The sequence below is a fragment of the Tigriopus californicus genome, chromosome 1 (assembly GCF_007210705.1).
Source record: "Tigriopus californicus strain San Diego chromosome 1, Tcal_SD_v2.1, whole genome shotgun sequence".
NCBI classification, from domain to species: Eukaryota; Metazoa; Arthropoda; class Copepoda; order Harpacticoida; family Harpacticidae; genus Tigriopus; species Tigriopus californicus.
In genome coordinates this window covers 11236944-11262685 of record NC_081440.1, presented here as the reverse complement: position 1 = coordinate 11262685, position 25742 = coordinate 11236944, and the positions used below count along the sequence as shown (strand labels likewise).

The window sequence follows — 25742 nt, the reverse complement described above, 5'->3', positions numbered from 1 at the left end:
AGGGCAGTATGTTGGCTGTATGTTTACGCACCAAATACGTAGTTAATATGTCACATAATTACATATTGGCTTTGAAGCTAAAAAACAAAAAAGGCCAAGAGTTTTCCAAAGGAAGCACATTTGACTCCTATCTTTGTGGCAGCTACGGTCAGGCTTATCTTGGACAGCTTGTCAAAATCGACAAGGAGCTTTTGCTTCCCCGTGATGGAAAAATTGGTTCTCTTGGCGGAAGCCATTATGTATGACTGTTTGTTTTTATGAGAAAGCGGCTGAAAACATGCTTTTATAAAATGACTTGACCAGTTTCCATCGAAAACTTCATTGCATAGCGCGGGAAATAAAAAAAAAATATATTTACCGCCTTCAATTCTGCTCTTATATCTGATGTGGCCCAAAATTTTGTGCTCTTATATCCGATGCTAATTTACTTCACTTTACGATATAAGTTGATTCGGGGATTCATAATGCTGCTCTTATATCCGATTTGCTCTTATATCTAATGATCTTATATCCAATTTTTACTGTATTGATAAATTCTGCATCGGCTAGCAGCGTTACCGTATTGGTAGAGCACCCGCTTTCCAATTTGCGAATCCTGATTCGATCCCAGACTCCATCCCAGACTAGACAAATTCATGCTTTTTTGGCTGTATTCAAATTACAGCATTACTATAACAGTTTAAATGGGCGAGCCTGTGGTCATTATTAAGGGTGAGGCAATAATTGATGTTGATTGTGACGACGAAGCGGGAATATCCTACATTGGGTCACCCCTCGTCAGATGGCAGGCCGCGAGCGAGAGAGCTTCCCTCTAGCTCTGACTTAGTTACAAACAAACAAACAAACAAACAATGCATTCTGCCGACTGTCATGGGAATATCATTTATTGACGTCATCTCATTCGGTTTTTTGGACGACTTCATGCAATCATTTATCAATGATTGAGTTATTTGGTAATCGCCGTTGAGAACAATTTGATATCATGTGAAGGAGTCTCAAAAAAAATGAACCGGATGATAATGCGTTTGTAATTTTCCTTATATTTGTAAAATTAGGAGTACCGGTCGTGATCACACTTCTAGACAGACATCCGCATATTGATATCATATACCTTTGCATATAAATTGTCTTTTTAATCGTTTCAAGTAACCTAATATAATATTTAAGCTTGTGATCCACAAACGTCAAAGATGGAGTTGGGTCAAACTATCACAAATCCTATTCAAACACTATTTGAAAGAGAAAAAAGAAACATTTGTCACCAATCCATTTTAAAGCAAATTACATTTAAAAATATCTCGACCAATTGGCTATGCATAGAATATTCAACGAATATATATATTCGTGTTTTTTTCGCCCTTCTTTTTCTTTGAACATCATCATTTGTCTTTGTAAGGATGTGAGGCCTCGAATATAGGCAACGGCAACATTACTAATACCTAGGAGGGCCTGGTTTCTCTATTTCAGATCCCTATTCAGTCACAGTTGGCGCATTCCCCACTCCCAAACCGTTGTCAGACGGATATCCTCGTCCTTCCTTCGTTCTTCTCAATCCAAAATGACCTCCACCCAGAAGGATAAAGAGGTGAAGGAACCGGAGGAGGAACCTATCAAATTCACCACCTCGCCCGCTTTTCGCCCAGTAGCTGCAAGCCCCAACGAGCGGCCAAAGAAACCACCCCCTTTTTGGGCTCAGGAATACATCATTCAAGTGAGCCTGTGTGCGTTCCTCCTCTATTTTTGCGTCTTCCGTGAGGAAAACGACATTGATTTGAAGATGAAGGTCGACTTGGGCGAACCCGACGCCGAGGAGCAGCTTCTTGAGCTCGAAAAACGCGGTGCAAACGTGGAGCTTCTCAGGGAGCAATTGCTAAGGGTTCGGCAAATTGAGGTTAGCATGGAAGAGAGCTTGCCCGCTTGAGTTGGTTCCAAGTTACGATTATCACCCCGACAGCGACGCACTCAAAGCAAAGAAGAATGCGACTAGTGGGCTTTTGTGGATGTTTATTATATAAAATGACGAGTATAATGTCAAAGAAGTAATAAAATGAAACAATTGATGATCCCTTCACAATTCTCTGAACTCTCGCGAAATTCAAGGCGTTCATTATTCAGAGTGGCGAAGTTGAGCTACTCATAATCTATGGAGTCTGAACTAAACAAAATTGAATCGTGTGTTTGTGTGCCGGTTATTTCAGGAAGGCTTTTGAACTGGTCATTAAATAAGTCTAAGAAATACTGAACACATTGAAAATTCTGGCCAAAACGGCGGGGATCCTAAGCGATTCCTCACTATTGTCTCTCAGGTAGTCGTCAAAATGTCGTCGGTCCAACGCAAAAGGAGGCGGAGAGCAGCGGTCGTGAAGAAACCAAACTTAATGTGTGAAACAACATGGTCTGGCGGGGACAGTCGGCTGTCCAAGCATGACGGCTCGAAGAATCCAGGCGATGTGGCCCTGGTCCATGTTTTAAAATGGTACTGCTTCGATGGTGAATTACACAAGAACACTTTTATTCCAAGGACCACGACACAACAGAGGTTGGGCAAAGAGCTACATTAATGGCCATAACGTACACTGCACACTAACATTTCGCCGGTCGATCAGACCGCCTTCGCAATTTTCGCTTCTTCATAGGTGTGACGGTGGCCGAGGAACCGCGATGGAATACTTCTTAACACATCGGGCGAGTATTTTCCGATGTGGGCGGGGATCGAACCCCGTCATAGGATGACGAGCGCCTGAACCTCTCTCCGGAGCCTTTCGTTTTTACTCGATTTTCGTTCACGGCAATATAGTACATTGAAACGGTTGTAGTGGTTGTCGAAGTAGTTGTAGTGGTGAAAGGTTATTAGTTTGTAAAAGAGATCGAAAGGGTGGGCTATTTAAGCGCGCTCGCCGCGAATACGACGGGCCAGCTGGATATCCTTGGGCATAATAGTGACACGCTTGGCGTGAATGGCGCACAAGTTCGTATCTTCGAACAGACCGACCAAGTAAGCCTCTGACGCCTCCTGCAAATTGATAAAGGAACATTAAAGACATGTTTGAGATTGGTCCCAAGACTCCTGTAGTTAAAATTTGCCTGGACTTTCTTCTATTTTCGTTCAAATCTCAAATCTACCATCCAACCGTGTTCAATAATCTATCCCTTGTTTTAGTCTATGACGCTTGATCTACTATGGTGCAATCGAACCGGTTGTAACTGGTTCCTCAGAATCCCCCGCCCCTGGCATCGCAGCGTGTATCTCACCTGAAGGGCCCCAATGGCCGCACTCTGGAACCGGAGATCGGTCTTGAAGTCCTGAGCGATCTCACGGACCAATCTTTGGAATGGGAGCTTGCGGATGAGCAACTCGGTGGACTTCTGGTAGCGACGAATCTCACGCAGAGCCACGGTACCAGGGCGATAACGATGCGGCTTCTTGACGCCTCCGGTCGACGGGGCCGACTTACGGGCCGCCTTTGTGGCCAATTGCTTACGGGGCGCCTTGCCTCCGGTAGACTTACGGGCAGTTTGCTTGGTACGGGCCATGGTGAAGATTCAAGGATATTCTGCAATCAACAAAAACCACACTCCTCTGTCAAACTCTTTGTTCGTCGACAGTTTCCCCTTCAATGAGTTCCCGCCCGACCCAATGGCCTGCCTCCCCTCCTCCACACACCCCCCACCAATACGAGGGCTCGCCCATCAAGACTAACACAAGAGGGTAGTAAATGAAAACGGGCGCGCTTTGTATGCCTTTCTCCCTCAAATTCGCCCCTTAGTCAGTTTCTTCTAGCCTGCCTCGGCCCATGCGGCCCAATCAGCCTGAGAGGGCAGAATCGGCCCAACATTGACATCGTTCTCGATTATTTTCACGGGCTCAATCCGGGACACGCCTCGTCGGGAGACGGGTGGAACTTACGTCAGGGGATGCAGGCCAGGTTCAAGGATGGATTGGCAATGAATTTCCAGGGGATGCAGGCCAGGTTCAAGGATGGATTGGCAATGAATTTCAGGCCGATTTCCAATTTGGAACCGTTTGTTTGTGATGAAAACTCAGGAGCTGTTCACTTACCCGTTCAACTGACGCGAAAAGAGCAGACGATCTGAGATGTGACGTCATGGACAAGAGCTTATGCCATTGGTGGAATCGATTCGCTAGACGACTGGGATTGGTGAAAATAAGCGCCACGCGGATTGGTGGAAAACTTGGACGCTGATTGGTCGAATCCAAGATGAAAAAGAGGAACATTTCGTGAAAAATGACGATGTTTTAATAGGTAAGAGCGACGGAAATGATTTTATATTAGATGTATTAGGGATCATTTAAAAAAAGGAAGTATTTAGAAAGGGCATGAGTCCATAGACTTGTGGGTCACGGGTCGGCGACCCAATTGGGATGAAGCTTTGTTTTGACGGGGAGTCGGAAGAGCATTTCATAACAACCCCCGATTGCTACGCAACCTCCTCCTTCCCAGCAAATCTCCGATCCGAGCGAGAATGGCCAAATCAGCACGAGGCTCAGCTGATATTTGTTTCTTTATCAACATGACCAGCAATATCTTCCTTTTCCTTTGAGTTGGTGAAAATGGTAAGACGCGGGACATAACTCTTGTAGAAAATATCTTCAAATATCGAAAGCATCTAAGTCTGAACTTGTCCCTGGTTGCCATTGAGCATTGGACTAGACCCTCTTCTCTACGCTCGTAGCATTTTGTCCGGTTTTCCCTCACCCCTGATCGTTCAATCCGTGCTCCCTGAAAGTTGGAACGTGTTTGATGTGCCTTGTTCCTCCTTTCAGTCTCACCGGAAGTTTAGCGCCCCCCGCCATGGATCCATGGGGTTCTACCCCAAGAAGCGGAGCAAGACTCATCGCGGCAAGGCCAAGGCCTTCCCCAAGGACGACCCTTCCAAACCCGTGCACTTGACCTGCTTCTTAGGCTACAAGGCCGGTATGACCCACGTGGTCCGCGAAAGCGACCGACCTGGGTCCAAGATGAATAAGCGAGAGATCGTGGAGGCCGTGACCATCATCGAGACCCCGCCCATGATTGCCGTGGGTGTGGTGGGTTATATCGAAACGCCACGTGGCTTGCGCGCCCTCAAGACCGTGTGGGCTGAGCACATCAGCGAAGAGTGCAAGCGACGATTCTACAAGAATTGGTACATATGCTTTGAATGTCTCATGTTTTAGTCTCGGCGTCGGGCTCGGCCTCGTTTAGAGTGAGCTGTAGGGCGACTGTTCCAATGCACTTGTCCCGAGTTTTGCTCGGGATCAAGGTTGGACTCGTCCGTGTTTAGATTCCTCCGCTCTGACCTCGATGATGGTTAGATGAGGGATCTCCACACTCGGGCCTCCGCTCGGTCGATTGACTGATGAGGCCTCGAGTGCCTTTGAGGGGCGTGTTTGGGGAGAAACCGCTTGACAATGTTTCTCCCCGTGGCCCCCATCTCGCGTTTGAAAGTTCGAGTTCTTTTCAGGTCCAAGTCCAAAAAGAAGGCCTTCACCAAAGCCTGCAAGAAATGGCAGGAGGATTTGGGCAAGAAGGAGATCGAGAAGGAGCTGAATCAAATCAAGAAGTACTGCTCTGTTGTGCGAATCATCTGCCACACTCAGCAAAAGTTGCTCCGTCGTCGCCAGAAGAAGGCTCACATCATGGAAATCCAATTGAACGGTGGATCCGTGGCCGACAAGGTCGACTTCGCTCGCAATCATTTCGAGAAGGAAATCCGATGCAACTCTGTGTTTGCTCGTGATGAGATGATCGATTGCATTGGTGTCACCAAGGGAAAGGGATTCAAAGGTAAGATGACCAGCAACCCGGATTATCGATCTTTTTTAAAACGTGATGATAACATTGGAATTACCAATTGATATATATGAGAACAACTCCTATGGCTGCTCTTTTTTTGAGTCTGATTCAGTTCGTACGTCTCAGGAGGTCCTTGCAAACCAAGCCATCTGTGTAACACGAAAGTTTTGTTTTCCAGGTGTCACCTCCAGATGGCACACCAAGAAGTTGCCTCGTAAGACGCACAAGGGTCTGCGAAAGGTGGCTTGTATTGGAGCTTGGCATCCTTCCCGAATCCAGTTCACGGTTGCCCGTGCTGGTCAGAAGGGATACCATCATCGTACTGAGATCAACAAGAAGATCTACGATATGCGTGACGGTTATTACAAGAAGGGCGACAAGTTGATCAAGAACAACGCTTCTACTGATTACGATTTGGCCGATAAATCCATCAACCCCATGGGTGGCTTCCCTCATTACGGCGAGGTGAAGCAAGATTTCATCATGATCAAGGGCTGCTGCATTGGGCCTAAGAAGCGTGTGTTGACCCTTCGCAAGTCGCTCTTGGTGCACACCAAGCGATTGGCTTTGGAGAAGATCAAACTGAAGTTCATCGACACCAGCTCCAAGTTCGGTCATGGTCGCTTCCAGACCCCACAAGACAAGATGGCCTTCATGGGACCTCTCAAGAAGGACAAGATCCGACAGGCTGCCGCCGTTGCTGCCACTGGCACGGCTTGAAGTGTTGTCACAATCACTTGTGTTGGTCTGTGAAATACAGAGATGGTTTAAACATAGGCCTAATTGATTATAATGTTAGGGGGTTAATTGATCTGGGTTTCCAATGGGTAAGTGACAAATTTGTATTTTCCAAACCGCTTCAGCTAACCTTTCATCTCGCCCTGTAGATGTGTCCAATCAGCCTTTTACTTTGCCGTGCATTAAAGATCCTCAAGGTGAGTGTTATTTCGATTAGAATTCTAGGTCAATTAGTCATGATGACATTACTTTAGACTAGAGTCTCTGATTGATGGTTGAAGATGATCATAAGTGCTGATAGCATTCCGAGTCTACCATTTTTCACCTGTCCCGGAACCATGCTGATAAATCTGACATTTTTTGCAGCTTCTTCACACTCAAGGAATCGTATCCATCAGTGCACGATACTCGTCCAAGGTAATTCAATGCATTTTAGCAATCATATGCACTTTTTGATGAAAAAAACGCCCCGTACTGTTTGAGAGTCTGGACTTTGTGTTCAGACGCTTTGATGCAAATTAGGAGAATTTCTGAAACAACGTGGAAGCCTTATTTTTTTCTTCAAACTTGTTGGCTCTTCTGACCGAATTGTTTCTCTCTCAACAGGCATTCAACCATTCGACTTCGACAGCCTTTGGCATTTAAGATCCTCGCAAGCAGAGGTAAGTGAAACATTTTGAAGCATGTTTGTTTGATCTAATGATGAAAAACACGCCCCGTACTGTTTGAGAGTCTGGACTTTGTGTTCAGACGCTTTGATGCAAATTAGGAGAATTTCTGAAACAACGTGGAAGCCTTATTTTTTTCTTCAAACTTGTTGGCTCTTCTGACCGAATTGTTTCTCTCTCAACAGGCATTCAACCATTCGACTTCGACATCCTTTGGCATTTAAGATCCTCGCAAGCAGAGGTAAGTGAAACATTTTGAAGCATGTTTGTTTGATCTAATGATGANGCCTTTGGCATTTAAGATCCTCGCAAGCAGAGGTAAGTGAAACATTTTGAAGCATGTTTGTTTGATCTAATGATGATAAACACGCCCCGTACTGTTTGAGAGTCTGGACATTCGTGTCTAGACGCTTTGATGCAACCATGGAGAATTTCTGAAACGACCCCTAAAAACCTTGTTATTGAAGTATTGGATAAATTCTAATAAAACCTTTCGTTTGCAGTATCATTGAAAATCCTGGATGATTGGACGGACCTTAATCAAAATCATTCTACGAAACTCGAGTGGTAAGTAAGTCTTTGATGTTGGTCATGATAGACTTCATAACCGAAACATTGATGATAAACACGCCCCGTACTGTTTGAGAGCTTTGCCATTGTGGTTTTGTTCGTTGATGCAACCTTTGGAGAAATTCTGAAAATATTTCTAGTTTTAACGCGTTGGCTAAGAAATCATGTGAAGCCACTAACAAGTTTTAATCTTCATTTCAGATAGTTCTTCAGACTGGAAGGAAACAAGATTGATGGTACATCGGACTCTTCGGGTGAGTTATGATTTATAATCTTCAAGTTCAATCGAATTAAGTGATGATAAAACTACATACCTGATTGATGGATGAAGGTATATGTAAAACTCAACAGGCCTGAAACTTAAATATCACAAAATGTTAAGCGTCCATCCACAAAGATCCTTATTTTAATTCTCTTTTTCTCAGATCCTGGCATAATGACTGGTTCCATGTGATATGAATTCCACTAAATAGAAAAGTGTTGGTAAGTGTTGTTCTGCCTTGTGACCATCCATTTTGCGGCACGTATTAATTTAGTGATGATAAAACTTCATACCTGATTGATGGATGAAGGCATATGTAAAACTCAACAGGCCTGATAATAACCAAATTTCCATTTTTGTATCATTTATTTGCTCGCATTCCTAATTTTTTCATCTCTTACAGAAATTGAGTCCAGTTGCTGCCGTTAAATTGATCGACACTGAACACCAAAGAGAGGTAAGGACACTCGCCGACACATATTACACTAGCGTACGGGATGAAATACAGGTTAAACTCTGAATGCAAGTGATGTTAAACACACGAGCTTTTTAACTCTGAAAACGCTATCAGTATAATTTTGTCGCCATTTTAAAACTATTAGTAACGATAATTTCATTCATTTCAGGTTTCTCGGATTTTTGCCGTCTAGTGGACTCCCCTTTTTCGAGCAATTGTCACAACGTAAGTCTCAACCTCAATAGAAATAAAGTAGTGGCAAATTATTATTAGGATGATAAACGTGGAATTACCAATTGAACTTCATGAGAACAACACCATTGGCTGCTATTTTTGCGTCTGATTATTACTTCAACATCACGATGTGCAATGGGAAATAATTTTGGCGGCAATTGACGATATTCGTTATCATTGCAGATGAACCGCTCGCCCTCTTGGAAGCTAATTCGGAACGATGAAGAGGTGAGTTGAATTGTTGAAAATCATGTTACGGTTACAATTAGAGTGATGAGTCATGAACCAGTTCTGCTACTGAATTGTAGTGAAGACAATTATTCCACAGCGCACTGAAAACTTTGGTTATATATTGACTTACCAAACTGGTTTTCTGTTTAGACTTAACTTCTAAATTGTCTCTTTATTTTTCAGGCATTTTGAATGAAGTAATGCTGACCGGTGACTTAAAGCCCTTTATTTTGGGAAGTTTTAAATGGTAAGTTAACATTAAGAGTGGTCTGAATTTTCATTTCAATGATGAGTCATGAACCAGTTCTGCTACTGAATTGTAGTGAAGACAATTATTCCACAGCGCACTGAAATCTAATATTTTAAGTAAAAATATCATTAACGTAGCTTTAATATAAGTTAGATCGTAATCGGTTAAATCAATGTCAAATTATCTCGTTACAGGCCCATCGGCATGGTGACATTACATCCCCATCAAAAGGAAATTTAGAGGACAAGGTAACTATCTAGATTTTGAGGCGTTTTAGGGTGTGTTTATGATGAGTCTTGAACCAGTTCTGCTACTGAATTGTAGTGAAGACAATTATTCCACAGCGCACTGATATCAAAGCTACTTTTAACATTTCGATGGTATTGAGGAAAGGTCTAACGTCCTTCGTTCTTTTTATAGGTTCACATTTGTCAATTGGGAAGCTCTCCAGCAAACAGTGACGGAAAATATCCTAGGTAAGTTACCGTAAGACTTAGTGGATTTTTCTTAAGTTTCATGATGAAAATCCGCGTGCGCATTCCTGAGTACCTTGATGTTTACGTGTCCATTTCAGTGTAGCCCTGACTGCTATCTAAATTTGAACATGGTGCTCACATGAAAAATTGTTCCTAATGAGCGTTTATTTTCCTCTAGGTTGGGTTATTCTTCAGGAGAAATAGAAATTTGCGACCTGTGAAAATATCAATGTGAACGGTGAGAAAGACTTCCGTTTTCAAGTCACTACTTGTTAGATGATGAAAATCCGCGTGCGCATTCCTGAGTACTCTGATGTTTACGTGTCCATTTCAGTGTAGCCCTGATTTTTTTCAACCACTGACCTGTACGTTAACTTCATTTTGACAATTATTTTAAAAAAACAGTATCTCTATTTCAGAGGAGTGTTCAATCGTTTTGTTCCGCAAGTGCATCCGATCTCGTAAATGTCTAGGTAAGAAAAGAAATATGTTTAGCGTATCTGTGTCTTAGAGGGGCGGTTTCTTTTACCACCATGCAACTGACTCCGATTAAACACAGGAAATCAAATTCCAAAGTGCGTTAACCGTATTGAGAAACTCTTACTATGGCTTTCTCAACCCCGTAACGTTTCTTACATTTCATCATGATCCTAGAGTTGTTTCAAGTTCCATGTTGACGACACTTTTTGACTTTATTTTTCTTCTTCCAGCATTCTGCCATCCTTCTTGAATATCCCTCGTTATGAAGGTAAGAAATGGTAGACTAACACTTTGTTTCAGCCTCTTATTTGCCAAGGTGTGATCTTAATCATCTGATCGCAACTTTTTTCCATGGGGCTTAAAACAATTTGAAGGATAATTAGCAAGTCTTGCTTATCAATGCATTCACTTGTCAGTCTTCTCACTACAAACGTAAAAATTATCCTCTATTCGTCCTCAGGACGTTACTGCGCTTAGAGTCATGAATTTTACTTTCTTTTACAGGTAAGCGAACCAACGGCCGGCGAAATTTTACTCTGCTCAATGTTGGCTGTTCATGGAAAATAAACTTTTTACCCTAAAATATTGTTGCTCGTTCATTTCATGTCAGGAAATAGAGGCGTAAGATCCTGTATTTGTCACTCGGTCTGGTCGAACATAGCTGTGTCGCCATCGTGTTGAAAGGAATCAAAACTGCCAGTACGTCCGTGGTCAGTTTAGGTGCAAGCATCTTGTCTCGATAAGAAAGCCACAAAACGAAGTCATATTCGTGCCGTTATATTATAATTAATCCTTCGGTATATGTCGATAGGAAAAAACGGGTTTTTGTTTTCCGAGCATTATTTTCATAGGTTTGTTATTTTTCATCGTTCTCTTGCTCTTTGTGCAAGCGTTCGCTTCCCTCTTCACGGTGGTTATATATAATTCCTGATTAATTGCTTGCGCAAATGCCAAGACTTCTAGTTGCCATTTTCTTTGCTAAAGAAACACAAGGAACCATTTTTGTTCAATAAACATCTTTAAAAGTAGCTCATTAGTATATTAATGCATAAAGCCTAGTCAAACAGTGTTATCAGAACTCTTAGTTATGCACTGAAATAAAATTTCATCAATATCTACTTTGCAGATGATTAGTTATTACACTTGGAAAGTAGCATTGTGCTGTAAAATAGATCGAAAAATGACATAAACCTACTTTAGTTAATTGCAAAAAACAAATGATGTGCTTTTATGAGAGCATGAAAATAAATGATATTCTGTCATTTTCATAAATATTTCCCTAAAAGCTAAAATTAATTAATATTGGCAGCTAAAATCTACTCGGGATTTGAAATTTCCAATTCCTTTTCTTAAACTTGGAAAGCTAGACTAGCCGATCATGTGGTTGAAATTTTACAAGGATACATTTGCCAGTTGAATTTTTACATCTGTCACTTTTTGCTCAGATTATTTTCTACGTACCAAAAACTTTTTCATCAAATGGTAATAAAAATGCCTTTAACTTCAAGATCACAAGCAAATGAACTCATGGTTAACGATTATGATTTATAGTTACGAATGGTTTATTTTAAGTAACTTTTAAGTGATATTATGAAGTACTTTTTGCCTTTTTTGCATACTTTTGAAAAGAGGAACATTTTTATTTATTTTTAGGACATTGAAAAGGCATATTATATTTCTTGGCAATTTCTAAAGCATTTTGCAGCCAAATTCGGTGCAAATTACAACTTTCGAAAGGTAATATGTCAGAGTCTGTTCCATGGATTTTTATGAAATTTTGATTAAAGGCGTAACTAAGAATGCTCACCATGTCTTTCAATAACGATTTTAAAAATACAATCTTCTAATAGGTTTACAGTGGATTAATATACTTATAAGAGCTACTTTTAATGAAAGTCCTTGTTCGTCCTTCGTCCTTGTGTTGTTTAAACGATGAAAAACGCAACTAGAACTCTTGGCATTTGAGCATAATCTTTTCAAGTGTAGTGGGAACCACCGTGAGGAATAAACCATTTGTCCCACTCACCTCGTAGCAATATGAGCATTTTCGAAATGTGACAGAATAATTCATGGATTCAAGGCAAATTTCCGTCAAATGTCTTTGTAGTTGTAAGTAATCTGGTTTTTCGAGTAACAACTGACAATTTTGCTAATGTTCGTCAGGATTGAATCCCTCTACCACGAAAAAAGCGCGATACGTTTTATCAACCAATTCGAAACACTACCTTCCCCATTTTAAGGTCATTTACGTCCGCCCGATGCTAGAATACCTCATCGTGTGGGCACCATATTAAGACCTTTGGGTCGCCTTACACAGAGAGCCTTCGTGGATGCTTTTATTTTGCAGAGTGGTTCAATATCTTGCCTTTATGTAAAATGAATTGCTAATCGTATAACACGCAGTTAAACTAGCATAAACCTCTGCAGGTCTTACTCAAAAGGACTACCCGATGCAACTGATTTCAATCCGATACATGGACGGTGATAATGCTAAATTAGTGGATATTCGACATTCAATTCATTGTTTACGTTCAAACGTGGTATTTCATTTATTTTGATTTGTTAATCATTTTTAAATGCTTTTGATCTGAGGGTTATTGAACTAATCTTTGTGGGATATACTATTTTTGTCACGATTTCCTTTACAAACCCATACTTCCTGCGTATGTGCGGTATTTTCTATCTTTGGGTTTCCTTCTATCTCAAATACCTATATACTCTTAATATGCTTTGTGTGCTCTTTTCTTCGATGAGGAAATGTTCGGCTTTTATTGCAAACCCGAGGTGACTAACCAGAAGCTGTGTTGCTTTTGAGATGCCCTATAGAATACTTACATGGTAATTTTCGGCCTCCTTTTAGACAATCATCATATGTTGGCTTCTGTACAATATTGGACGTCGGCTAGTTGTAAATCCCATTATCCAGAGTGATCTTGGGTTGGGGGGGAGGAGGCGTCCTTTAACTTGCCGAGTCCTAGACGAACCAAGTACCTAATTAACTTTCAGTCTCAGTCTCGAGGACGTGGTACGTGGTTCCCCACATTTCCAGCAGCATGTAGCCAAGGATTGACAGCCAGTCAGATAGAGCTTAACTGGCTTGCCGTAATAACTATAAGAGTGCATGTTGTGGTTGTTTTGGTAAAGGCCATCATTGATCTTCAGATATCCAAAGACGAACCAAGTACCTAATTAACTTTCAGTCTCAGTCTCGAGGACGTGGTACGTGGTTCCCCACATTTCCAGCAGCATGTAGCCAAGGATTGACAGCCAGTCAGATAGAGCTTAACTGGCTTGCCGTAATAACTATAAGAGTGCATGTTGTGGTTGTTTTGGTAAAGGCCATCATTGATCTTCAGATATCCAAAGACTTTTCGTGGATAGCAAAAACAACCCCCAAGTTTGATCGAGTTCACTTTGCTCATTGAAATCTTTATGATCGTGTGATGAACCTTGAATCTGCTTGGCATAGAGATAATTTTGAGGAGTTGTTTATGACCCCATCCATATCAATATGACATTTCAGAGCACCTGATTGTTATATCAAAACGATTGCTGTATAATGAATGGTAATTGAACACAATGTCAATTCACATTTTTCATTTTTTATTGGCTTTTTTTGTCGTTTTTTTTCTTGATACATAAATTGATGATTCTTCTTAGTCTATTTAGATATATCATTTTGAATCGGTAGTAACAAATAGCATATACATATGGGTAAATATTGATCAGGGAGATGAGGTTATAAAATGTTAACACAAGGTCGATGTCCACTTTTTCCGCTTGGCATTCTATTTATACTAGTATAAGAGGATATTTCGCGGGGCGTTGGACATTGTCAATTCCACCTCTAGGGGGTGGTTGGTTGGATGGTTGGGCACGCAAAGATGGTGGTCACACGAAACCAACATCAGCAGCAAGGATTTTCTAGGGATTATTACACATTTCACACAAAATTAAATCCGGCCGTTAGCGTGATAATAGCAGAAGTAGAAATAATGAAATCGTTGTAGGAATAATGATAATAATAGTAATCATAGGATTCAAGTAGGTCCGCACAAGAGGAAAGATTAACAGGAAGTGTTTACGCACATTCTTTTGAGTCGGCTTTGACCTTGTTCCCCAATTTGGTTTGTGATGGTTAGTTTGGCACTTGAATCTGTTCTCTCTCCTCCAAGAATAAAAGAAGAGAAGATTTTCCGCGACGTCAACGAGGAACGAATGGTGGGTGAGAAAGGTCTTTTGTTCAGATTGGCGAAACACTCCGAGTTAATCGAGTCTTGACGTGAAGTGACGATCCCATATTTCAACAATGGTTTTTGCGAGTTGTATATTAGTGACTGCTCAGGACGGGGAAGGGGCGAAAGGAGGAGGGGCTTCATATTAAGTTCGTTCTGCTTAGACCGAAAGGGACACGTAACTGTTGTATTGTTGAATGTTCCTCTTCAGAATTTCTGAGCATGGACCAAGGACACGCTCAAATCTGGAAACAAGAAGAACGTCTAATTTACAACGGAGGACTTGCGCACAAGAACAGAACCATCGTTAGGAATGAGAGTGGACAAAATGTAATTCAAAAACAAAATACTTGCCACCAAATGTGAGAGGCAATATCACTCACCGTCCGCGATCAAGTTTGACACATTTTAGTGGTCCTCTGGCTGTGACTGTAGCAGCACGGGGCCGATCCAAGATCAAAGCGATCTCACCAAAGTAATCCGAGGGGCCGAGACGACCAACTTCCACGGGTTCTTCCCCTTCATTTCGATATTGAGTGACCACAGCCGTGCCCTCGACAATAATAAAGAAGTCATTGCCGGGTTCGCCCTGGGTGACAACCACTTCACTGTTTTCAAAGGACACAGACTCCAAAGAGTCGGCCACGGTCAAACGTTCCCATTTGTCGAGATTTTCTAAAAGGAAAAAGAGACATCCAATATTGAAGACATTGCCCATTTTTTTATCCACTCCCTACTGGAAGACGAGTTCGTAAATAATGTTTTCTTTTCAGACAACTTTGAAGTTGAACTTGATTTCGGGCAATCCATAGGGAACGACAAGAGGGCTAACATCAAAGAATTTTCTTTCAACCAACCACCAGCCGAAAAAAACTCATAAAAGATTAACATTTTTCCTGACTTCTATTTCTATATACCTCGAGGTGGCCAAACCTCTCCTTGATTTCTCAGGATAGCTATTCCTAAAGTAGGAGCAAAACCGACAGAAGTTTCATTGCTGGATGCCCCAATTGGGGCTGAGAGCCATAATGCAAGAAAAGCGGCTCTCGTCTAAAGTCTGCGGTGCTTGAGAAATTCAACTCACCCAGAATTGAGACCTTGGACAAGAACTCTTCGTACATCTTCCTCTTCCTGATGGTCGATCCCATCAATATTCGGCGATAGGAATCGCGGTCAATACCCCAGAGCTTCACATCCGACGCAGCCTTCACGGTGGCAGCCCGAGGGGTTCCATAGATCAAGGCCAATTCGCCGAAGCTCCCACCATCCCCGATGTTCAGCACCTTCTCGCCGTCCACGAAAATCTGGAATTCAAATGAGCCCATTTGAGATTGCGGCAATCTCCCAAGGATTGCCTCAGAATGATTATCCGAACTGACCTCCACTTCCCCGGAGTCGATGATGTAGAAATTGTCTCCGGCATCTCCTTGTTGAATGATGACTTCTCCGGGAATGGCGTTGACGGGAAACATGGCATCAAAAATGTCGGATCTCTCGTTCTCGTCCAAATGTGAAAAGAGCACGTTCTTTGCAATGGCCTTCGATAATGAGGCCATGGTCTTGTAATCCTTGGGAACAACCTGAAAGGTACGACCCGGCATTAGTAATGTTAGGTGGTCTTTTGATCGGTTCTCCTGAGGAGCAACGAGAGGAACACGCACATCTTGGCCATTGAGAGTCTGAACTACGTACCAAAGGGGGGGGGGTCAATGAACAAAAATGTGCTCATTTTCTCTATTGGAACGGAATTGCTTTGTTTGCTCCTGGAACTTGGAACACAAGGATTTCAAGTTCGTAATAACCATGGATCAAGGTAGAGTTGGTAACCACTTGAACCAAAATAAACATGCAACATCGTCACGCAAGATATTGTTCCATGAAGTACATTAAAGTAATGATATGCAAAGCTCTGACATTTGTATAAGTGGTTTGATAATGACTATGATGATAATGGTAGCAAGGTAGACAGGTGCATACAATGCGTAACCTTCGGTCAAAAACTCCCGGATTGCGGCACAAATGCGCTTCAACCCCAGACGCAAGCGTTGTGTGAAAATTATAATTCCAGCACATTACCATTTCAAAATTTGCGGATCTTTTAGAATTCAAACAGCCTTCCAGCCTTCCACTGAGAAGAGACTTTTGATCATATTGTGTATAGAATGTTACTCTCTCGAACATCAAATCAAAGATAAGACAAAAACGGGCGAGAAGATCTACGTCAGTTCTGACAGGAGGAACACGAACTATGGATCCCCTATGGTTGTCACATGTCAACTTCAAATCCCCCAAACGGACAACCTCTTCCTTTTCTACAGCCGTTCCATCATGAATGAGATACAGATCAGTTTCTTCGTAGTGAATGGTGCAACGATCCAATCAATTCAAACATCTACAATTCCTATCAAAACTTTGGTACCAAAGGAGGGACCAATAGGCTCGAGGTTCCTTCATCTTGGACATTTGACAACGTGCAAACTTACCTTCTTGACGTAAGATGAGGCGTCTTCCTCGGTAATTGGCTCCGCCGAGATGGCTCCACGCCTTTTGACAGGCTGTTGGATCTCCGAAGGCATGGGAGACTCAATCTCTTCACCGTCGTCTGGAGACATGGGAGTGGCCTTGGACTCCCGAACATGTTCCTGCAAGGAATTAGAAGACTCCATTAGTCGATTGAAATCCACGCTGTCCTTAAGTTGGATGGGTTTTCGTGGCCCATCGTCATTTGCTTGATCTTACTTGGCCGGTCTTTAAGTACTTGTTCCATGTCCATTGGCACAGATAGAGCAACGAAGCAGCCATCTCGAATGAGATATTGGATCTACGGGTATCTACAACGCGCTCTTGAATTGGCACTTGAACATTCTAATTAGCGGAGAGCTTCATTCTGAGGCAATGGGGGGATTTCCACACTAGTTTGGTTCACAACCCACAACCCACATAGCGTTCTTTTTCAAAGATCACCCTCGAGAAGAGGTACTTCAAACGACGTCATGTTCTCAAACACCAGACGAAAAATGGAGGATTGCCAGCGATAAGTTCTGACAAACAGACCTCGGATCAGTACCTGGACAGAGTAAGTGATCAGAATCTGGAGGAGATGTCCAATCTCTGACTCCCCTCGCTCTCCCTTTCACTTCCGCTTGCCTTATCTTTCGTGTTCCAGTTGTGTTTTGGATATCGTTCCAATCCAAAAAGCAACGTTGAGGAAAAGCTGTATGCACGAATCAGTTGCCATACATAATGAACATTCACTGAGGAGAATGGAGCCCCGTTTGGGCAGAAATTGCTTCCAATCAAAGGCCACTTCAAATACACAGATGCAAACTAGCTCACAGTGGGAAGCTACAATTCGATCCCATCTTGTTGATGATTATCATCGTCATCTGCGTTGTAAATACGGCTTGCCAACGAGAAATTGGGCCTTTCGACCCAGCACAAGGACAGGCACACCATGTCCACACATGCTCTTCCGACTGCCAGCTTTCGAATTGATGACGAGGCTCAGTCAAGAAGGACAACCATGAACAGCAGTGTTGGCCTCCTTGCATTGGTTGCTGGGTTGGTTCATAAGGCCGGTGGCAGGAGAGCTCGCACGGCAGTCTTCAAGCAGTGTGCAGTGAATGAAGCACTAGAAGACGTAGAAGAAGAGCAAAGCCTTGACGGGGCCGATCCATACTACTTGCTTGTTATGGGCCTAGACAACGAGGCCTTGAGAGGCCCTGATCTGAATGCGATTGCATTACTTCTATCTACACTCATTCTACAGTAATTCGACAACCCTGTGAACCGTACACTCGCTGCACCATCTGGTGGACCCCCACTTACTTGGCTGCTACCACTACTCCCGTCAAAGTATGAAAGGACACATCTGCCCATCCTAGCATGGCGAGTGGTAGCTCGTCTACAATCTAATAAGCGCCTCACTCTCGAAATGAAAAGCAATAATTAACTCTCAATAAGAAAAAAGGGAGACAGGATGAACAAGTAAGAATGGGCAATAGCTTAACAGCTTAAGGCTTAGGTTGCTTTTTCCCCAACGGAGACGGCTTCAAGGAATAGGCACATGGACACAATCACAGAGGCCCTAGCCGATACGACTTGATTCATAGGGTTCTTTATTTGTCAAGCACTGGTATGAATTATGATTCGCTACACACAAGTGTCAAATAGTACCTCGGTTTCGATACAAGTAAACGCAGCTGGCTAGAAGGCTTGGCCTTGAAAAAAAATTGATCTAAAAGTGCAAGTATTGAACGGAAGGCCTCAAATGGTCATAACAAAAATGACGGCCAATGTGACGAATCTTGTTCCTTTCCAAGGTCCCCCAATGATGAATGCCATTTGCAAAGCAAGCAAATCTTGATGAAACCCCGGTCCAATTAGCACAGGATTCTAGCCTTTTGAGGCCAATGCCTGAAGCCAACTATATATAAACGAAAGGCCTCCAGAGTCCGAAAGGCCATGATAAATAATGAATTGGCGATCTACCGACATTTAGCCGATACGAGTAACAAAAAAACCAACTCATTTACTCAAAATGGGACGACACAAACACAAAAAAATCTTAGCAGACACGCCATTGCATAACATTTGCTTGAAACAGGACTCAAATATAAAGATGCAGTCCTCAGATTGTAACTGAGTGCCTTTTCTACGCACAGAAAAGGAACAGAGTCAGCGTCAGCGGGTTGTTGAAGAAATTGTTGTTACAACCCCTATATTATTTGCTTTGGCGAAATTGCATCTCCTTTTAAATCTGCAGCCTTTGTTGGAAATGGAAAAATTGCTGCACTACAAACATTTTTTTGCTTGTAACTGTTCCTTGTCAAACGACTTTGTAAAACAAACTCCCGGGTTTAAAAAGGAGAAGAAGCGATGTTGAGGCAGTATTTACCCATGACTGTTTTGGAGAAGGGGTAAACACATTTGGTCATCATTCCAACTAAGAAGTGAAACCCCATGAAAGGGAATAAAGAAAGTCCCACAAAAAGCATTTCTTTTCTGAGACCTTGTGCAAAGTTCTTTTTCAATTCTAAACATAATGAGGTTCTATGTCAGCCATAAAATGACAAATGACGCATAAACTAACATACGCAATCACGCCGCCTATCAAGAATACTCCGCAATACTAATGAACACATACGATTTGTACTGAATGTACTTTGTGTACCTTAATTGATTTGCTAAGGTCGTTGCCGGGACATCATTTTTGTGATATCACGCTTTGTTTGATGTCTTTCTTAAATAAGAAGGGGTTCTTATTTCAGAAAAAGGTGACAACGAGAAATCGAGGGGTATTACAAGACACATCTTCTGAAAGAGTTCTAGAAGGGTTAAAGGCTGTGCAGGCGAGGACTTTAATTTCATCTGAGCATTCCAAAGCCCACAATCAAACAGATTTTCGACCAATACCAGGGAGAAGAGTGAAGCATACCAGAGTATTACCCAGGGATGCTCAAAAACTCGTCTCGTGATCCCAACAAGTAGATGGAAATGAGAAGAACTGAAAAGAGAGAATGGGTTCGCTCTGCCTGGAAATTGCACTCTCCTAATTCACTTTATCCTCTTTCCACCTTTTCCCACCTACGCCCTTTTGGAAAAACTTGGCTTTGCCAACGAATGTATAAAAGGTACATTACCTTTGAATTTCCAACACTACCTGTCTCGCATCCTTAAAAAAGCGCTATTGAAAAACAGGTGTACCCTTCTGCTCATAAGGATCTCTCCTAAAAAATGTGCCATTGTTAACCAAAAGCAAACCTATGGAATGGACGCAGATAGCCAAATAAAGTTTCATTGTTGTTGAGAACTTTCATATTTGAGACGTTCGACCCCGATTTCGTGACAGCTTGCTACCAACTCCAGTCACTAGCCGCAAAACTAGATTTGCTCCATTTTTTGCCTTTAAAATTCTACTTCGACCTGTTTGATACCTGGAGACACACGTGGACAGATAGCCTCATTTCCTCGTGACACTTTCCACTTTCTTGTATTAAATTTCCTCAATATGGATCGCACACTGTCACACAATCCGAGAATGGATGTTTCCAAATTGCAGGGGACTTTTCCACAAAACGAGGGCCTCGCACGTTTACTACAGTTGGTGCAGAGCAATTTCAATCAAAGTATCTGCATGTTGCACACGCCATAACAATTCACCTCCTCACTCCTCACTAGGAATATTATTGTACTTTTTGTTCATGTCCGTAACGGATATGAATAAGTGACAGTTGTCTGCATTCCAATCTTCAGGCCTAAAGCCAAGTGAAAGCATTGTTTGGCATCCAGAAAAAGAGAGATGCTCAGAGTTGTTGCTTGTCGCTATGGACAACGACAATAGAGAAGCCAAGAGAGATCACGAAGCGTTTCATGCGAACTATGCATGTCGTTGGAGACAGGAGAGAGTAGATTCCATCTACCAGAAGCTCCATGAGGTGGAAGGTATCTCATAAAAAAGTAATAACATTATCAAATTTCAACATTTCACAATGGCAATATCTTCTCGGACTCGAAGTCTGATTGTGTCAAATCGTTATCGTGGCAGGATTCAATTGAAATGGTGATACCATCTCTAAAAATGACATGGCCATATCTTGATCGTGAAAGAAGCTCACGAAAGTCGCTTGAAATACTATGATCGGACAGGAGAACACACCAAGAAAATTTGTCTAAATAATGGAACGTCCGAGACCAAAAATGAATTCGAACCTCCACGGAGACATCCCATATTTTCAAGAGATATGGATACAACACGTTAAAACCTTCAAGATTGTAAGTGTCCATGCCTCTTCGGTTTATTGGTTTTTACTAGTAAGTATCTTCTCCCTTCATCTTATGCCTTTTCAGTGCAATATTGTCTTTAATATCGCTCTGGAGTCTACGTAGGCCTAAAAAAATGTGGAGAATTCCTGCTTAAGATAACTATAAATCTCGAGTACGTGCAACGAGATTGGACTCGCGATCACATTGGACGCAAATGGTGGGATTCTCTCGCCAGAGAATGGTATGGCACACATACAATACAATTGACTGGGAAGATTGTGCCTCAATGTTCCGTGTATTTGGTGGTAGATCCATAGACTTGTTCGTCTATTGGGCTCTCTCGTTAATTTGGTTGGGTTCCAATCACGATAAATAGGATGTAGTCGACGTCGCCGTCTTCGTAGCACAAGTCGTACTGTAGTTGCTGGAATAGTGTGAGGAAAAAGGCCTTGGAAGAGATATCACTGTCGAAGAAAAGCTGAGGTCTCATGCAGAAGACTGGTCTTGATAAATGACCTCTTATTTCGGGGGAAAGAAGACAACCACAGCAACAGCAACCCATGCGTTCGAAGCACCAAGGCAGCCAATACACAATCTGGCGGCACTGGGTGTATGCCTATCCATGGCATATTGTGTAAGTGCCAAGATTGTCAGAGACGGATCCTACCATAGACAAGAGCCACTCAATTCTATTATCATTATATAGTCTGTGTTTTCACCTAATGGAAATACTCTACGTAACCTCAGGAATGCGTTGTCATCGATTTTTTTTTTCGTTCGTTGTACTGTGCGATTGACCCTTCTCAATGACAACCAAAGGATTCGTAACCAAGGATCGTGTGGGAATCAGGGTATGTACGCGAACAGGTGTAAGAAAGCACCGTGGACCATTATCTGTGCGCAAGAGCTTTCATATTAGATTTTGTTGACCGCCTTTCTCTTTCTTGAGACTGCTCTTAAGCGCGTGGCGATCGACTCCAAAGCATCATTTTATCCGTTGGGTCAACTACGCAGGGATGTGAAGTCTTAACCTCCTTGTCCGAGTTTTCATGCAGGGAAATAAAGGTCCAAGTGTTTTTCCCCTACGTGTTTGAACAAATGCAAACAATAATTTGCAAGCATCGAGTCGACCGCTCTTCATATGTAATTGAGGACCTAAAAGCAGGTTTTGGTCCAATGACCGACGTGTATCCTGCTCTTTCGGATTAAGGAGCAAGCATTTCAGATGATACCAAATGTAGTTGAATTGTCAGGGTTGAAAGTTGTTAAGAAAGTCTCCCAAAAGTTAAAGTTGGTCAAAAAAAAATCATGACTATCACCAAGAAGCCAAGGGGGGCTCCATGCCCTTTAGCTGACATACCTTGTTTCGATTTTTTTTAACGCTCTCAGGTCACAAAGAAAACAAAACTAGCTCCACTGAAAATTGACCATAACAACCCTCAGCAGCAAACGAATAGTATTTACGGTACATGCAGAGCACGCCAAGAGTGTCTTTTCTACCCTGGAAGTGGGGTTTCGAGGACGCATGCAGCTGCCATTGGTTTAGCTCTCCACTCTTGATTATAAACATGAACATGAAGATTGACTCTCTTGATAGATTAGGTTCGAGTAAGCCATCCAAAACGAGAACGCAAGAGAGATTGATCACTGCATAACTACGGAAGCCCACGAGAAAGATATTTCGACCATTCTTCTGCTCCTCATACTGTCTGATACGAGATAAGCCTATCAAATCTTTTTTTAAAGAACGCTTCGATCGGACAAATCGCATTTACTCTCTGGTCGCTACATCAGTCATTTCTATCACCATTGAAATCATCACTGAGTCATAAATATTGCAACCGATGATGGTAATCCACCCACACATGACGTATGCATTGGTATACCATTACTGGAGATTACGTACAAACAAACGACCACAAAAGCGAATGAGAAGGATTGTATTCCTTGTAGTGGCACAGAAATGTCATGACAGAGTGTAAGGCTCGACGTTAACGCACGTGGGTCGCTGTTAACTAAAGCGTGGTTTCGATACCTTTCACGGGTGTCGTGACATACTTTGAGACGCACGTAGATCAATTTTCCAAACCAATCTAAGAAAAACCTCGTATTTGTTAGCAATGACGAAAAGTGTTTGCGAATATGGTAGCAGACCTCGGACATAAGGGATCCGTGGGGACTGATTTGCTGACTTTTTTCTTGTTTTCGTCCAATCTACCAATGTGGAGGATTGAGATAAAACAGATTTGCCTGCTTTCAGCAAGGGTGTGTAATTTCAGAATTTACAACAAATGCCACGTAGTTAATTTTTGTATTGTTGGTGCAAACTTACATGGTCAATATTTAGCCTCATATCGCCATATTTTGAGCGTAGAACACTATCTGGACACACAGTTCGTCTTCCTTGAATATTGCTAGTCATGGCGAACTGATATTCGGAAGACTCATCCGAAATCGGTGAAAATACACAATGAGCAAAGGTATCAAAATCGAGTTTTGTCATCACCGACGCAAACGAAAGAAGAGCCAAAATGGGATGTCCGGGCCCACATATTGAAACATAACACTATTTTTTCAGAGCCCGAAAGGTTTGAGTACACCTATCAGAAATAATAGTTTCCACACATTCTTCACAGTTCATGTGAATGATATCTTTTTGGCAATAGAGTGGAACGAATGACAATACCACACGTACAACGTGTTCCTCTTCTTTCTTCTCTTGAGCGTTCAACCAGTGACTAAGTTAGCATCCGAGAGAACCTGCTCTATCTACATTAGTGGAGAGGACTGAGGAACCTCCACCACCACCACCGCCACCACTACCAGTTCAATCTCCACCAGCGAGCGACGGACGACCATCTTCGGCCGTTCTTCAACGTCCTATCCCACGGTCCTTTCTTTCTCTATTTCCCCTTGCAGAAGAACCCTGAGCAGACTTGAGAACTAAGGCAGACGGCCGCCTAATACAGCACACATACACACACACATCCTACATACGTCAGCAGGGAACAACAGAAGGCATTCGCCGACTCTGTTCAGTACGTGTGTGTTCGTACATACGTAGAGCGCAATTTCCCCTTCTCTCTCTCTCTCTTTCGGAGCTCAGGCCTCCAAATGAAGGCCTTCTTTGCCTCGTCCTTTTTCACTGCCTCCTCACTATCTTCGTCAGTCGGAAAGGTCTCTTAGAAGTCAGTTTGCAACAGGCGAAGCTTATCCTCCAGTTCATGTGATTCTAGTGTGAAAAAAGAAACGAGAACCAAGCCAACCATGCACCCGTCAAGTTGACAGAGATGAACTGACAACTACTACTGCTCCTACTACTAGAATAATTTCTACTTCTGGGCTAGACCCACATGAGTTTTGTAGAGAGCCAGCTAGATCGTAGTAAATCAGGATCAAACTCGCTCAAGCTTTGGCTGTCTCGAAAAGCCAGATGAATGGGGTGAGAGCCCTTACTTAGAGGGTTCATTACGCATGGGACGATTAAAAGTGGACACCTTGTCCAATCAAATGTCCACTTGTATTAGAACGATAAAACTTGACAATGCCTCCAAAAAAAGTCCCTCACAGGGCATTGACTTCAAATCGAATTCAAAATGCATGTAACAATCTTACCTGAAAGAGCAACGGGTTCGAAATTATGGCATGTGGTTTGGCTTTCTTTGTTAGCTGAATCAGGTAATAATCGCATAGCCTCATTATCTCTCTTTTCTTTCCTCCTCAACCACGAATCACGGCTTTGAACCAGACTGAATGGAATGCCTAATTCCATTCTCGATGACCGAGTCAAAAAGTGCGCGAACCTCATTAACAGACGTGGAGGGAATTTTTCATTTCATCAAAGAAGCGATTAATGATGACAGGCACGATTGGGGTTGCTAAAACACTTTTCTTGGGCGGAGGCAAGGCTATTTCTTTTTAAAAAAGCCATGTGTCATTGCTTGAGGTTTCCAGCCACTCCAGCGATTCGATTTTTTACCCATGTTTGAAACCGGGCATGAGGCTCGACAATCAAGATACTAGTTGAGTTGTGTTTGACAAACAGTGAAGTTTCGTCTCATTTCATGTCTTGATTGTGGGACCTAACTTCATTTCCTATCCACAAAATGGGATCCAAATGAAAATCTCTTGATAAAGAAAAAGTCACTGGAACCTGTTGAGAGCTTTTTTCATTCTGGCTAAAGGGATGGACGATTCAAAACTTTCTCATGACTTCTTTGGCAAAAGATGATTCAGCCTATGCTCACATTTTGCGTAGGCGGTCAATCTCTCGGATCTGAAAGACTTATTTCTTTCGAACATCGCCAGAACTTCAAGTCCATCATCCATTGTTCAAAGTCCATATCTCGGCTTGACAGGACGGATTAATTCTCCAATTTGATCAGGTATGCTAGCTAGCTATCAGACAAAAATGGTCGTTATAATCAACTCTTCGAAAAACTCCTCTTAACATTGATCTGCTCGCCAAGAACAGTCACTGTGAAAATGTTACGGTAACTTTTTATGAACCAGTACGATCTTATCGGCCACTCTTTGTATCTTGGAACTAGTTTAAAAAGTCACGGCCCCTCAATCACA

At 42.4% G+C, this 25742-nt stretch overlaps 4 protein-coding genes, 1 long non-coding RNA gene and 1 other non-coding gene across 12 annotated transcripts in view; 4 read left to right on the top strand and 2 right to left on the bottom strand.

Moving 5' to 3' along the window:
* The first annotated feature begins 1558 nt into the window (after positions 1-1558).
* Positions 1559-1921, top strand: LOC131882600 (uncharacterized). The gene has a single exon (XM_059229834.1). It carries the CDS (start codon positions 1559-1561, stop codon positions 1919-1921), a length of 363 nt encoding a protein of 120 aa, XP_059085817.1.
* A 66-nt stretch (positions 1922-1987) lies between these two features.
* On the bottom strand, positions 1988-4193 carry LOC131888617 (histone H3.3A). Of its 2 annotated transcripts, none has more exons than XM_059237529.1 (3): positions 4061-4193; positions 3253-3554; positions 1988-3013 (listed from the first exon to the last, which is right to left on the bottom strand). In XM_059237529.1, the coding sequence occupies exons 2-3, from the start codon at positions 3532-3534 to the stop codon at positions 2885-2887; spliced, it is 411 nt and encodes a 136-aa protein (XP_059093512.1). In that variant the 5' UTR covers positions 3535-3554; positions 4061-4193; the 3' UTR covers positions 1988-2884. The 2 variants fall into 2 exon arrangements, with proteins under 2 accessions (XP_059093512.1, XP_059093504.1); XM_059237521.1 differs by lacking the exon at positions 4061-4193 and adding an exon at positions 3908-3963.
* A 233-nt stretch (positions 4194-4426) lies between these two features.
* Positions 4427-6570, top strand: LOC131888607 (large ribosomal subunit protein uL3-like). Its single transcript, XM_059237510.1, has 4 exons — positions 4427-4576; positions 4787-5148; positions 5467-5789; positions 5977-6570. Exons 1-4 carry the CDS (start codon positions 4574-4576, stop codon positions 6516-6518), a joined length of 1230 nt encoding a protein of 409 aa, XP_059093493.1. The 5' UTR covers positions 4427-4573; the 3' UTR covers positions 6519-6570.
* Positions 6571-6707: 137 nt separating this feature from the next.
* On the top strand, positions 6708-11138 carry LOC131888631 (uncharacterized). Of its 2 annotated transcripts, XR_009374134.1 has the most exons (13): positions 6708-6953; positions 7143-7198; positions 7390-7445; positions 7708-7771; positions 7976-8028; positions 8200-8257; positions 8440-8493; positions 8663-8718; positions 8911-8955; positions 9142-9205; positions 9403-9456; positions 9629-9684; positions 9863-11138. It is a non-coding gene; the product is annotated as an uncharacterized LOC131888631 (long non-coding RNA). The 2 variants fall into 2 exon arrangements; XR_009374135.1 differs by lacking the exons at positions 6708-6953; positions 7143-7198; positions 7390-7445 and adding an exon at positions 7492-7522.
* LOC131890388 (small nucleolar RNA SNORD36) lies at positions 8525-8602 on the top strand. The gene has a single exon (XR_009374306.1). It is a non-coding gene; the product is annotated as a small nucleolar RNA SNORD36 (small nucleolar RNA).
* A 2612-nt stretch (positions 11139-13750) lies between the features above and the next one.
* Positions 13751-25742, bottom strand: part of LOC131893369 (cAMP-dependent protein kinase type I regulatory subunit-like) — a 21649-nt gene continuing 9657 nt past the window's right edge. For 3 of the 5 annotated variants that reach the window (XM_059243367.1, XM_059243381.1, XM_059243400.1), the window contains exons 2-6: positions 16883-17041; positions 15779-15979; positions 15484-15703; positions 14783-15074; positions 13751-14644 (exon numbers count right to left, since the gene is read on the bottom strand). In XM_059243367.1, the coding sequence (XP_059099350.1) occupies positions 14560-14644; positions 14783-15074; positions 15484-15703; positions 15779-15979; positions 16883-17041 (957 nt within the window). In that variant the 3' untranslated portion in view covers positions 13751-14559. Of the gene's footprint in view, positions 14645-14782; positions 15075-15483; positions 15704-15778; positions 15980-16882; positions 17042-17138; positions 17825-23496; positions 23533-25742 lie in introns of those variants that run through there. The other 2 variants (XM_059243374.1, XM_059243391.1) reach the window with 2 other exon arrangements.